The sequence below is a fragment of the Nerophis lumbriciformis genome, linkage group LG11 (genome assembly GCF_033978685.3).
Source record: "Nerophis lumbriciformis linkage group LG11, RoL_Nlum_v2.1, whole genome shotgun sequence".
NCBI classification, from domain to species: domain Eukaryota; kingdom Metazoa; phylum Chordata; class Actinopteri; order Syngnathiformes; family Syngnathidae; genus Nerophis; species Nerophis lumbriciformis.
Genome location: NC_084558.2, coordinates 3,359,826 through 3,373,128, shown reverse-complemented (window position 1 = coordinate 3,373,128; position 13,303 = coordinate 3,359,826). Strand labels below are relative to the sequence as shown.

Here is a 13,303-nt window from a genome sequence, read left to right as displayed (position 1 = left end):
TGTCCTTTGTTTGAATCCTTCCTGCTAGGGTTCTATTTGGCGAATTTACACCAACGGCACCAACAGGTCTTTGTTTGCACCAGCTGCTTTTATGGGCTCCCCATCTGGTCTGGCGTTTGACTGGATAAGCAGGATAATGTATTATAACAACCCCACGGCTAAATCCATAGAGGTAAGTGCAATTGAAGACAATGTCAAATTATGTCTTAGATTATTAGAAGCTTCTGCTGGCTAAAAGACAACATAACTGTCGTGGTTTCTAATTAGCAGCGGGTCAAAATTTGCATACTGGTATTGACATCTGTGCTATAGGCAACTTATTGATGTAGTTATTTATTATCATTTTACTTCAGGTCATTCGCGTTGATGGAAAACAGTACTATCGAAAGACGATCATCACCTCCACAGGGAAACCAGAGGGAGTGGGAACACCAATCGGAATAGCCGTAGATCCAGCAAGAGGGTAAAGCATTTGCATACTAGAAGTTATCTAGAAAACATTTGAATTTATATTTCCCCGCAACAGGAAATTGTTCTGGACGGATGGGGGGTCCATTAATGGTATTCCTCCGAAAGTGGCCAGCGCTGACATGGATGGGAGCAACATTACAATCCTCTACAAGGGCAACCTGGCTAACGTGGGCTACCTCGCTGCTGATATTTCCACCAGGAAACTGTACTGGGGAGTGTCAGGCTCAGGAGTGGTATGTCCAGGACACTTTTTTTTTTTTAATATAATGTGTGTGACTCTCAGTCTACCATCTTGGTTGTTTTTTTGTTCTAGATCGAGAGCGGCACCATGGATGGGGCGAGCCGAGTGACAGTTGTCAGTGGCCTGTCTTACCCGGTGGGGTTGACCATCTACCAGAACTACCTCTATTACGCCGACAAGGACTATCAGGTCATTGAGAGGGTGGACAAAGACACGGGTGCCAATATGGTGATGATAAGAAGCGGGATGCCCCAACTGCGTGCTGTCAAGGTGCACGCCAGAGACAGTACGTGGCTTTGTTGGATACATATTTAATGCAGCAGTTTACCCTAACAATATGCACATGTACTTACTGCTAGTAGCGTCAGTGAACAAGGACTAAAGCAACTAGTTGCATTGCAAACTACATGCAGTGGATGTAAATGTTTGTTTAAGCAAACTCTTCTACTACCTTTAAAAAAGGTAAAAGTCTGTCAAAACACCCAGCTCTCCTGTGCTATTACTTCTCTGATTCAAGAAACTTTATAGCCATACCTGCACAACTGAGACTTTGTACAATTGTATGCAGATAATAAGTTAGTTAGAAGAGGTTATAAATGAAGTATGTTATAATCAAGCATTGGTTAATAGGAAAATATTATTAATAGAATAGATTGTGATCCTTTAGTGCAAATAGAATGTGAAAACAATGACCACAAATCAAACCAAATAAAAGCCCAGTTCAGCACATGCAAGTTAAGCGTTCCTCATTAATGGGGAGGAGCTGTTTTTAAACTCTCATTAGTCAGATTGACTTGAACATTTTCACACAGCTCATTGCACTTTACAGAATACCCCGTGTAACTTTGGTGGGTTTCGTCGAATCACCATAGAAACCCCATAGACACCTTTTATGGCACTGACAAGTACATTTGTGTACAATTTGAGCAAGATGGCCGCCAGCAATCAAATTGTCTTTGGGACTTAGCAACTACAGTAACTGTCCATATGTCATTTACCATTTTTCTAATAATGATAAAACTTTGAGGATATCTATATTCTGATATGTAACCCATAGGGGGCACCACAAACATAATTTGCAGTTTGCAAACCTACACCAAAACAAAACAATGCTAATTTAGATCACAATCCAATTGTACACCTTTACTCATACCCAGCTTTTGATTTTGGATTTAAATAGAAATGTAAACAAAAAATCCTGGTTCCATACTTTTCCTGAACTTGCACCAAAATATGTGATCTTTGTTTCTACTTTAGACTCTGCAGGGACCTCCAACGCCTGCAGCTCCAACAACGGTGGCTGCCCTCACCTCTGCCTGCCCAAACCCAACAACCAAAGGGTGTGCGCCTGCACTACGGGCTTCTACCCGTCTCACGATGGCTCCGAATGCGAAGAGTTTGACTCATTTGCCGTGGTCTCCACGCCCAGCTACATCCGCGGCTTTCACATAAATAGCTCCGATCACTCCGAAGCCATGGTGCCCATCGGTGGATGTATGTAAACTTTATAGTAGAAACTTTTAGCGTGTCGTGTTGACGATTTTGCAAACTTTTGTTTTGCAGCTACCTCTTACATGAGGCAGAATTTAGGCCTGCACGTGGAGTCTGGATTTATTTACTGGACTGAGAACGGCACCTCGTCCTCCTACAAAAGCATCTCCAGGAGAAAAACAGATGGATCATACTACCAAAGAATTGTCTCCTCAGGTGTTGGAAGAGGAGGAATCCTTGGACTAGCAGTGGACTGGGTTTCCAGTAAGAAGTTTAGTCTATCCAGTTATTATCATATCATTTTTGTGGTCTAACACATCTTTCTTGATCTACTTAGACAACCTGTACTTCACCAATGCCTTCCAGAGCGTGACCTACCTTGAAGTGTTGTCTATCAACACCACATACCGAATGATCCTACTCAAGTCCGCTCATGACAGGCCCACTGACCTGGCTGTCAACCCCAAACAGCGCTACATTTTCTGGACCGATGCTGGCCAAACTCCCAAGATAGAGCGAGCCTTTCTGGACGGCACCAACCGCACGGTGCTGGCATCCGAGAGCCTGGCATCACCTCGCGGCCTCACCGTTGATCACACCAATGACTTCCTCTATTGGACAGATGACGTTCTGGACATGATCTCGTGTATGGCTGCGGACGGCTCACAGAGGCAGATAGTCCGCTACGGGAGTCGTTATCCCTCGCCCATGGGGGTTGCTATACTTGGAAACTACATGCTGTGGGTGGATAAAAGGCTAGCGAAGCTCTTCCAGGCCAATAAAGATCCAGCCAACACTAACCAGACAGAGGTGAGAGCTACTTAAAGGTTTACACTGTTTTTAGTGTGTAGATCGCTCGCTTTAATGCTAATGAGCGGTGTTTGTCAACAAGTATGTGGCTCCAAGAAGTGCTATTGTGCACTTGATCCACATTTTACCTACACACTACTGTAACTGTGCAATTGTCCAACAAAATATACGGTATGTCATATAGCTCAACATGACAGATTTAGTAGTTTTATGTCTGGTAAACCATGATGTGATCATTTTAAGATGCATAACGAAGCCTGCTTTTTTAATTAAATGTTTTTACAAAGCTTTGCTCCTCCTGGGTGGAGACACGGGACAGAGGTGGTATCATGTCCATATGGAAGGACTTTTTTTTCCATGACACTTTTTTTCTCAAAAGCGGAGAGAGGCAGTGAGATAATATATATTTTTCATGATTGGTGCGCATAAACAGGTTCTAGAGACACATGTATTATTATCAGAACATGATAAAAAGTCACTTTTCCATAATAGTTGAACATTATTAAGAAGTAAAATGCATTCTCGAATCAAACCCATTGTCCGGTGTTATCAGGTAATCCGAGACACCCTGGAAGGCGTGTTGGACGTGGTCATCTTTGATCCTCATGTCCAGCCTACAGCGGCTCACCAGGTGGGCTTCAACCCATGTCAGGAAGACAACGGGCGATGCCAGCAATTCTGCTTTGCTATACCGGAGCAGGACCACCCTAAATGCGCCTGCGCTCATGGGTCGCTCCTCAGTAACGGAGTAACCTGCGGCTATGGACAAGACGATTTCCTAGTTTTCACCACCGGCTACACTCTGAACAGTTTGAGGCTGGACCCTCAGGATCACAGCACTCCTTTCCCGCCTTTGAACCTGGGTTACAACTTGATGGCACTGGATTTCGATTACAAGGACAGGCGTATTTTCTTCACCCAGTACATGGGGATAGGCAGGAGCAAGATTGGCTACATCACCACCACATCCATCAGTAGCTCACCGACCATCATAGCTTCAAGTGAGTTCAGAGTCAAAGATCTAGTTGCGTAGTGATTTTTCTAATGTTATCAAATTGATTTCCTGTCAGATCTGGATGACCCCGAGGGCTTGGCGTATGACTGGGTCAACAAACGCCTCTACTTCACCGACTACTACCGCAAGAACATCCAGTCTATAGGAATGGACGGGTTGAACCGCACCGTCATTGCCCATGCAAACCGTCCCAGAGGCATCATAGTCGACCCTTGCTATGGGTACAAATTTAAACAATCTTTAGATTGTGATGATGATAATGAGGATGATAACCTTGCACATTTTGTCCAGTTACCTCTACTGGACTGACTGGGGCAGGCCTGCCAAGATTGAAAGAGCCACACTGGGTGGAAACTTCCGGATTCCCATCATTAACACCAGCTTGTCCACACCTAATGGCCTCGCTATCGACTTTGAGGAGAGGATGTTGTACTGGGCTGATGCTTCACAGTATGTTCATATAATATTCACTTCACATCGTCACCTTGAATACATAATTTCAGTCTTCAATATTACTCGTATAACGCGTGAAGGGGGTTAGGCTGACTGTAGCAGAGGTGGGAATCTTTGGGCACGATTACGATTCAGGAGCTATGTTGATGCTCCTGTCATTGATGCATCTTTATTTATGTATATTGATGTAGTTTTACATTTAATTTCTTTTCACTGAATAAGCATTTATCACTTGCAGCTTTTAAAAACAGTGCATTTGTAATAAGAGACAGTTAAATTCATTCCCATTACATTTATTAAATTAATAGAAATGTGTGGGAAAACTGGACCATAAGTGCCCTATAATAAAGAAGCTGGTCGGATCTCTCGGTGAGGTGGCTCGCTGCAGTCAGCCAAATTTTAGAACAGTCTGCATTATTTTATTTACAATAAATAAATCGATGATCGATTATTGATATTTACTAATCGATTTTAGAATCGTCCATATCCGAATTACGCTGCATCTAAAAATCTATTATTTCCCCCCCACCACTACTAGTGAGTATTGTAATAGAGTCATACCTCACCACATCACGCTTCAGAGTTTCGTCTGTTAAAGGTGACTATAAGGGTGCTATTTCATGTCTAAAGGATTCTCTTGATTTAAAAAAAATATTTAGAGAGTCCTAAACAGTTTTTTTACGCTTTAGCTAAAGAAAATGATATTTGCGGAAAATTACTATATTACTATTACTGTATTACTAATTGTTTGACTATAGGAGCCAAAGTGTGTGCATAAAAGACACAACCAACAAAAATGCCGTTCAAGCATCTTTATGATTAGATTTTAAGAAGTAATATATGAATAATATTTTGCAAACAGAAAGATCACAATTCAGTTCAAACTAATTTGTTCAAAAGTAATGTGTGTTTATTCCAGATAATAAAAAAAATAGGTGGAAAGAAAAGTGTTTGACTACAGGGAAGCCAATTGAAAACGGGTAAACCGCCTTGCCATGAATTGGAAAAAGTAAACAAAACACAATAAATGAGCAAAACCTATGAAGAAGCAAATGTTCTTCAGATACTGTATCCTTTGGGAAAAGGTTAGGCTGCAATATACATTTAAACAGTATGGCGGGCTCTGGGTCTTTCTGTGTGGAGTTTGCATGTTCTCCCCGTGACTGCGTGGGTTCCCTCTGGGTACTCTGGCTTCCTCCCACTTACAAAGACATGCACCTGGGGATAGGTTGATTGGCGACACTAAATTGGCCCTAGTGTGTGAATGTTGTCTGTCTATCTGTGTTGGCCCTGTGATGAGGTGGCGACTTGTCCAGGGTGTACCCTGCTTTCCGCCCAAATGCAGCTGAGATAGGCTGCAGCGACCCCGAAACCGACAAGCGGTAGAAAATGGATGGATGGCGTCCGAAGCAATGCTAAACTAGCAATTAGCTCCAAGGACTTTTGAATGGACGCTGGTGCCCATGCTGCTCAACCAAACTAAAACTATTACAAAGCACATGTTGACTCACCGCTGAGTAACATTTTTGCAGAAACAAAGTATAGTTTTATCCATGATTTAGTCCATCAAAGTAGAACAAGCCTGCAGAGCACAATGACTACGTTGATGACTGAAGTGAGCGGTCGCCGTAATCGATGTGGACCCGATAATCAACGTGGCCCTAAACAACTGCGTAGAGCAGGCCTGGGCAATTATTTTGACTCGGGGGCCAAATTTAGAGAAAAAAATGTGTCTGGGGGCCGGTATATCTATTTTTTAGGAACACTAGTACGAAACCTCACAATAATGTCTGATTGAATGCTAAAAACGTTATGACAGACCGCCTTAAAAAACGGAATGGAATATTACATTTTTTTACTGAATGAGACACCCGGAATGTACATGAAAACAAAGAATGTGGGATTTACAATATTAACTATGAACGATAAAACACTGAATATTGACAACATATGAACTTCACACCCCCCCCTTGATCGACATATTTTACAATCAAGCAAAACGCAACAAAAATGCAACAAACAGCGAAATATGAATGCAAAGGGTAAAAAAAACAACCAAAAAACACCTACAATCTGATATATCACTATGCTTAAGAACTTTGTTTTTAAAAATATCCTTCCACGTCTGTCCCTGACACCCGCATTTCAGGCTGGCCGCTCTGGAAACGTTCCCCACCCACACTGCTTGGCACCTCATCTGAGCTGCTGTGACTTAGATTACCATAGTAACTAATTAGATGACCATAGTAACTAGTATATCATGCAAAAGCGCAGATTCCAAACATTGAAATATTTTGTATAATTCAAGACTTACGGTCATTTGAAAATATCACTGGCAGCTACAGATTCCATCTTAAAAAGCAAAAAATATTATTTGGAGATGTCCGGCGGGCTTAATGGGCCGCATGTGGCCCCCGGGCCTTAGTTTGCCCAGATCTGGCGTAGAGTGTTTATGCCAGGGTCCGGCCTTGATCTTGACTATGTTCCTACTGATTCCTCCCTTCTGCAGAGACAAAATTGAGCGCTCCACCCTGACGGGAGCAAACCGGCAGGTGATTGTGCAAGGTGTCCGGTACCCCTTTGCCATGACGGTTTTTAAGCAGGACATCTTCTGGACCGACTGGACGGAAAGAGCCGTCTTCAGAGCGGGAAAAGATGACGGCTCTAGCATCACCGTGATGACCCAGGAGCTTCAGTATCAACCTAATGATATTCACGTCTATGCTGGGTCCAAGCAGGAGAGCTGCTCCAGCCCCTGCATGCAGTTCAACGGAGGCTGTAGCCACGTCTGTGTACCTGGTAAGACGGAAGACTTTTACAGCCGGTGCTGGAAAAAACCCCGCTATAGCTACAAACAGATTGAAGTACCGGTACTAAGGGAAAAAGTCAGTCCATTTTCTGGTTATTTCTTATATCTTCAGGTCCGACCGGACCCGAATGCCAGTGCCCCCACGATGGCAAATGGTACTTGGCAAATAACGGCAAAGACTGTGTCAAAGACGACGGCAAGCGCTGCCAGCCCAATCAGTTCACGTGTCTCAGCGGAAAATGCATCCCGGCTGGCTGGATATGCGACGGCTACGACGACTGCAAGGACAACACAGACGAGCTGGAGAGAGTGTGCGGTGAGGGGACTTTGCATCAACCTCTAACAGCACAACTTTTTGAGGGTGAACTTGGATTCCTCCTCCGCAGCCTTCCACACCTGCTCTGGTGTGCAATTCACCTGTGACAACGGCCGCTGCGTGCCGCTCAACTATGCCTGCGACTACGTGGACGACTGCGGCGACAACAGCGATGAGCACGGATGCCCCTTCCCCACCTGTAACCCCGACACCGAGTTCACCTGCGCCAACGGACGCTGCATCAGCGCGTCTTTTCTCTGCGACGGCTACAACGACTGCCGCGACAACGCCACCTCGGATGAAATTAACTGCCGTGAGTTATTTATTTATCATTTATTTTTTGTTGATGATTAGACATTATACAGTATAAATCTATTCTCAAACTGTATCTAGTGAAACACTAGAAATTATTTTTTTTAAACAAAATCAAAATATATTACAAACATATACATGTACAGAATATAGTATTCAAAAATGATATTTCCTTTATAGTTATCTTATTAAAGATAAAAATGTGACAGTGCAAGATTTTCTACTTTTAAATATTATCTCTTCACAATACTACTCAGTGGCCTAGTGATTAGAGTGTCCGCCCTAAGATCGGTAGGTTGTGAGTTCATACCAAAGACTATAAAAATGGGACCCATTACTTCCCTGCCTGGCACTCAGCATCAAGGGTTGGAATTGGGGGTTACATCACCAAAAATGATTCCCGGGCGTGGCCACTGCTGCTGCCCACTCTCCCCTCACCTCCCAGGGGGTGATCAAGGGTGATGGGTCAATTGCAGAGAATAATTTTGCTACACGTAGTGTGTGTGTGACAGTCATTGGTACTTTAACTTTAATAGGTATAGGGTTAGGGTTATTATGTAATTGATGATAATTGCACTGTTTTTTTCTTCACCTTTTTTTTTTTCTTGTAATTTTGTCATAATTTCAGAAATGCTGAGTTTTGATTGTCACGATTCAAAAGTATTTATTGTCATTACATGAACATTAGGAAATGTTCGTCAAGGCTCTCAATAAAAGGAACTAAAAAAATATATTAAAAAAACACTCTTCAAATAGAACATTTTAAATTGCAAATATTGCACTTAGATGATAGGTGGTAAGTCAAACAGAGGCAGGAAAAATTGCATAAACAATGACAGGTAGCAGCATCATGACAGGTTGGTGACATGATCAAAGTATACTGTTACAGCATGAGTCATAACAAAGCAGCGTAAATGCCTCAAAATGATTAAAACATGAATGATAACCTGCCTGCGAGAAGTAGCAACATAAAGTCATTATTCATTTAAATGAATCATTAGGCTAACAGAGTAAAATGTTTTTTTTACTTTTAGATTATCTAGTTGTTATCATTAAAGGTGTCATGAAGGTACATTCCATACAGTAACTGGATATCCAATACATCATTTAATATAATGTATAATAAAACAGTACTTAATCATGTATTTTTTTGTCATTATTTCATATTTTTCATCATTCATTTTTGTGTTTTTTCCTTTATATACTTGTGTTTTGTTGTTCCTCATCTGTATAGTTGGTGTTTTTGCATCATTTTAAAATATTTTGATTGGACCTGCTTATCCACTAGCATCATAATAAGCATGTTAAATGAATACTTGCAGTGTCAAACAAAATGTTATTATCTCACCCCGAGAGGGACATGCGGTAAAAAAGGGATGGATGGATGGGATGCTTTGGATGTACTGAGTTATTCATCCATACTCTTTTGTTGAGCGTGCAAAACACAAGTCACAGGGTGATCAGTGTGTTTTATTATTGCGGTTCCATTTGCATGGAACTGTTCTGCATCATCCTAAGAGCTGGTTGTAATATTTTATAGTAGAATGTAATATAGCTTAATGAGGTTAGTATCTTGAGTGTGTTCTCCAGATTACGTATACAGTTGATACGTAACCCTTGTTGACCCTCTCCAGCTGACAGGGTCTGTCCCTCGGGCCAGATCAAATGTGACAACACCAACATCTGCATCTACCCTAACAAGCTGTGCGACGGCTACAACAACTGTGGCGACAACAGCGACGAGAACCCTCTCTTCTGCGGTAAACGAGTTGTGCCCTTTTTTTTCTAAATCTTAATCTCTAAGTCTATAAATCTAGATTTGTGTTGCACAAAAACCCACAGCGGGTCGTACGTGCCCTCCGACCGAGTTCCAGTGTGACGTTGGCAAGTGCATCCCCACCTCTTGGGTGTGTGACTTCTACAAGGACTGCAGCGATGGGACTGATGAACCTTCCACATGCGGCAAGTCAATTTTAGCCAAGGCGTGACACATGACTGGCCATGCTGAGCCGGCATTAGCCTAATGTGCGCTCTGTCTATTTTTCTAAAGAGCATGTAGTGCAAACTTGCAGCGCCAGCCAGTTCACCTGTACCAACGGGAACTGCATCCCTCAGTCCATGATCTGTGACGGCAACAACGACTGCTGGGACAGCAGTGACGAGGCTCCTGAGCTGCAGTGTGGTCAGAAAGAATTTTATTCATGAAAACCTTTTAACAATGTGTTGATTGGACTTGTTTAACATGAGGTTTCACTATCTACTGTAAGTAGTGCATTGATTCTCAAACTGTAACACTGTCTGGGTGTCTCGATCTGATGCAGATATCGGTCTTATATCAGCAAAAATGGGGTGATATCGGCTTGCATCTAAAATGTCCGATATAAACAGTCCTGCAGCGTGTTCACTTGTGCAAAATTGGACAGCCAGTTAACATTTAAATGTCCTCCGATAAGCACACAAGGTTGGTCTTCTTTTGTATTTTATTCAAGTCATTTACAAACGCTAAACAGTCTACCGGTACTAGGTTTGAGCAGCTACACAACAGCACACAAGGTAGACATACGCAATAACTCTCCTTAAAAAATATTGCCGTCTAAAAGGCGACAATTGTTAATTGAAACAAATATAGAATAATTATAGTTGCATATTACTTCCACATACAAAGTTTCCAAAGCAAAAGCGTATTAGAGAGTATTGAGTAACAAACGTGTCTGGATTATTCAACTGCGTCATGGGAGTCATACGCCTAACTTAATGAATTATTGTGACCATTAGGTGTGGCCAAAAACAAATTACCACTCCACTTCATTTTTAGGACAGCATAAGTATATCCAAGTTAATAATTTGTTTTTTCACACCTACCATTATTCTCTGTTTGAGTAATTTCACTTGATCAAGCCCGTTCTAACATTTCACGTGAAAAAATAATAAAATGATGTGCTATGATTTGTGCTAATATCATATCGGATTAATATTAGGTATCGACCAATGCTCAAGGCACTATTATTGGTATCGTATCGGAAGTGAAAAACCCTACTATTGCCACTTGTGGTACTTGTCTGAGATTTTTTTTATTTAATAGGAGAGCATCGGATTATAGTTAAAAATGACAGAGGAGGGTTTTCCACCTCTCACTAGCCAAAAGTTGGGCAGCATTTACAGAGTAGACACGTGACAGTCACACTTTCTGTCCCTGACTTAATGTCGAAACTTGGTACACCTCTGTATCGTACGGAATGTTCTGCAACGAAAAATACTGTCACAACGCTACTATTTGTGTCTTTACAGGTCAGCGTACATGCAGCTCTAACCAATTTACCTGCCCTACCTGGTCCCCGGGTCACCCACGCTGCGTGCCCTTAAACTTTGTGTGTGACGGCGACAAAGACTGCGTCGATGCGGCCGATGAGCTTCAAAACTGCCCCAATCGGACCTGCCACATGAACGAGTTCGCCTGCAAAAATGGCCTATGCATTTACCTCCCCTTCCAGTGAGTAGAAAATATGCATCTGCTGATGTTATTGCTCATAAGAAATTGACCAAATATTGCACTCTTACCTTAGTTGTGACCGCGTGAATGACTGCGGAGACGGCAGCGACGAGCTGGGCTGTACTTACGACACATGCAGCAGCTACCAGTTCACCTGCAGCAACGGGGCCTGCATCTACTCGGCTTACACCTGCGACGGCACTAACGACTGCCTGGACGGTTCCGACGAAGCGGACAGCTTGTGCGTCACGGCGCAGCCCACGTGCCCGCCTAATCAGTACTTGTGCAAGTCGGGCGAGTGCATCGACGCAAAGAACGTGTGCAACAGTGTGAAGGACTGCCAGGACAACAGTGACGAAAAAGGCTGCGGTGAGAAACTCAACTCAGTAGCTCAAAATAGAATCGTTCAAAACATGTCTAATGTTGAATTCCAGAAAACTGGGAAGTTGAAAAACATTAGTTTTATGGCAATCGAATTAGAACTGAGTAACGTGATGCCAAATAATATATTAAAAAACATATTTGTAATACTAAATACCACCATTTAAATCACTACACATTTTAGTGTACAAATATTGCCAAACTGAATCATTGTTTTCTTTAAAAAATCCAATGTTTTTAACATTATTTTACTAATCATATTTATATTTAATTAAAAATGTATTAACAATATGCTGTGCAGACTGGAAATTAGCCAGATTGTAACATAGTTGTCCCATACTAGTGTGGGTGGCACTGGGTACAAGGTAGGTGAAGTGTCTTGCCCAAGGACACAATGGCAGTGACTAGGATGACAGAAGCTGGATTTGTACGAGGAACTGCTCCCCGAGACCAAGTGGGACACCATCCCACTTTTGTAATGAACATTACTGTCACCTGCAGGACTCCAGAAGAACATTTTTGCTTGTACATTCAAATTAATCGGATATAATTATTTAGTTTTAGATTCTAGTTTTAATTATTTTCGTGAAGTTACAGTATGTAATTTAAAGTTGTTTTTTTTTAAATTGCTATCATAAATGGGAAATTAATTTAGTTTTGAATACTTTTAAATCCATCCATCTATCTGGGTTTGTATTGTAAATTATTCAATTTATTTAATTTTTTTATTATTGTAAATATTCAGTTTGATTTAATGAACATTTTTGATAGTGAGTTATTTGACTTGATTTAAAAAAAAAAAAATTCAATTAAATTACATTTAAAGCCAAGTGTAAATCTTTTTCATTTAGGCATCAATGAATGCCGCAACCCATCAGTCCACCAGTGTGCCCAGCTGTGCACGGACACGCTCACAGGCTACTTCTGCTCCTGCAACCCCGGCTACCAGCTCATGCCCGATGGCAAAGCCTGCGAGGACATCAACGAGTGCCTCAGCACGCCGGCCGTCTGCAGCCAGCTCTGCGACAACACCGCAGGCTCCTATCACTGCAGATGTGCCCCAGGATACCTGCGGGAACCCGACGGGCGCACCTGTCGGCAGAACAGCGGCGTCGACCCTTACCTGTTGTACACCAATCGCTACTACATCCGCAACCTGACCACCGACGGATCCCAGTTGAGAATAGTCCTGCAGGGCCTCTCCAACGTGGTGGCTCTGGATTATGATTATTCCGAAAAGAGGCTTTATTGGCTCGATGCCGGAGTGGGAAAGATTGAGAGGATGCGTTTTGACGGGAGCAACAGGGAGGTGCTGGTGGATAACGGCATTCTCGGAGCAGAGGGTCTGGCGATTGATTGGGTTGGAAGGTAGGTTTAGCATAACAAGTACGCGTAGAATCTGTATATGCTATACTGTATATATAGCAAAACATAGCATATATTATTTTATCTATATGTATATATATAAATATACATATGTATGTATATGTGTATATATATATATATAGATACAT

The 13,303-nt window shown here is 42.2% G+C and overlaps 1 protein-coding gene across 1 annotated transcript in view; it reads left to right on the top strand.

Annotated features, from left to right (window-relative positions):
* The window catches only part of lrp2b (low density lipoprotein receptor-related protein 2b), a 65,929-nt gene that overhangs the window by 34,235 nt on the left and 18,391 nt on the right, over nucleotides 1–13,303 (top strand). Inside the window, exons 33-51 of the mRNA XM_061967881.1 lie at nucleotides 29–172; nucleotides 354–463; nucleotides 527–704; nucleotides 785–998; nucleotides 1,970–2,206; nucleotides 2,276–2,467; nucleotides 2,541–3,013; nucleotides 3,567–4,014; nucleotides 4,084–4,249; nucleotides 4,320–4,478; nucleotides 6,991–7,280; nucleotides 7,403–7,606; nucleotides 7,677–7,919; nucleotides 9,553–9,678; nucleotides 9,761–9,880; nucleotides 9,969–10,100; nucleotides 11,207–11,408; nucleotides 11,482–11,777; nucleotides 12,641–13,157. Coding sequence (XP_061823865.1) covers nucleotides 29–172; nucleotides 354–463; nucleotides 527–704; nucleotides 785–998; nucleotides 1,970–2,206; nucleotides 2,276–2,467; nucleotides 2,541–3,013; nucleotides 3,567–4,014; nucleotides 4,084–4,249; nucleotides 4,320–4,478; nucleotides 6,991–7,280; nucleotides 7,403–7,606; nucleotides 7,677–7,919; nucleotides 9,553–9,678; nucleotides 9,761–9,880; nucleotides 9,969–10,100; nucleotides 11,207–11,408; nucleotides 11,482–11,777; nucleotides 12,641–13,157 — 4,451 coding nt within the window. The remainder of the gene's footprint in view (nucleotides 1–28; nucleotides 173–353; nucleotides 464–526; nucleotides 705–784; nucleotides 999–1,969; nucleotides 2,207–2,275; nucleotides 2,468–2,540; nucleotides 3,014–3,566; nucleotides 4,015–4,083; nucleotides 4,250–4,319; nucleotides 4,479–6,990; nucleotides 7,281–7,402; nucleotides 7,607–7,676; nucleotides 7,920–9,552; nucleotides 9,679–9,760; nucleotides 9,881–9,968; nucleotides 10,101–11,206; nucleotides 11,409–11,481; nucleotides 11,778–12,640; nucleotides 13,158–13,303) is intronic.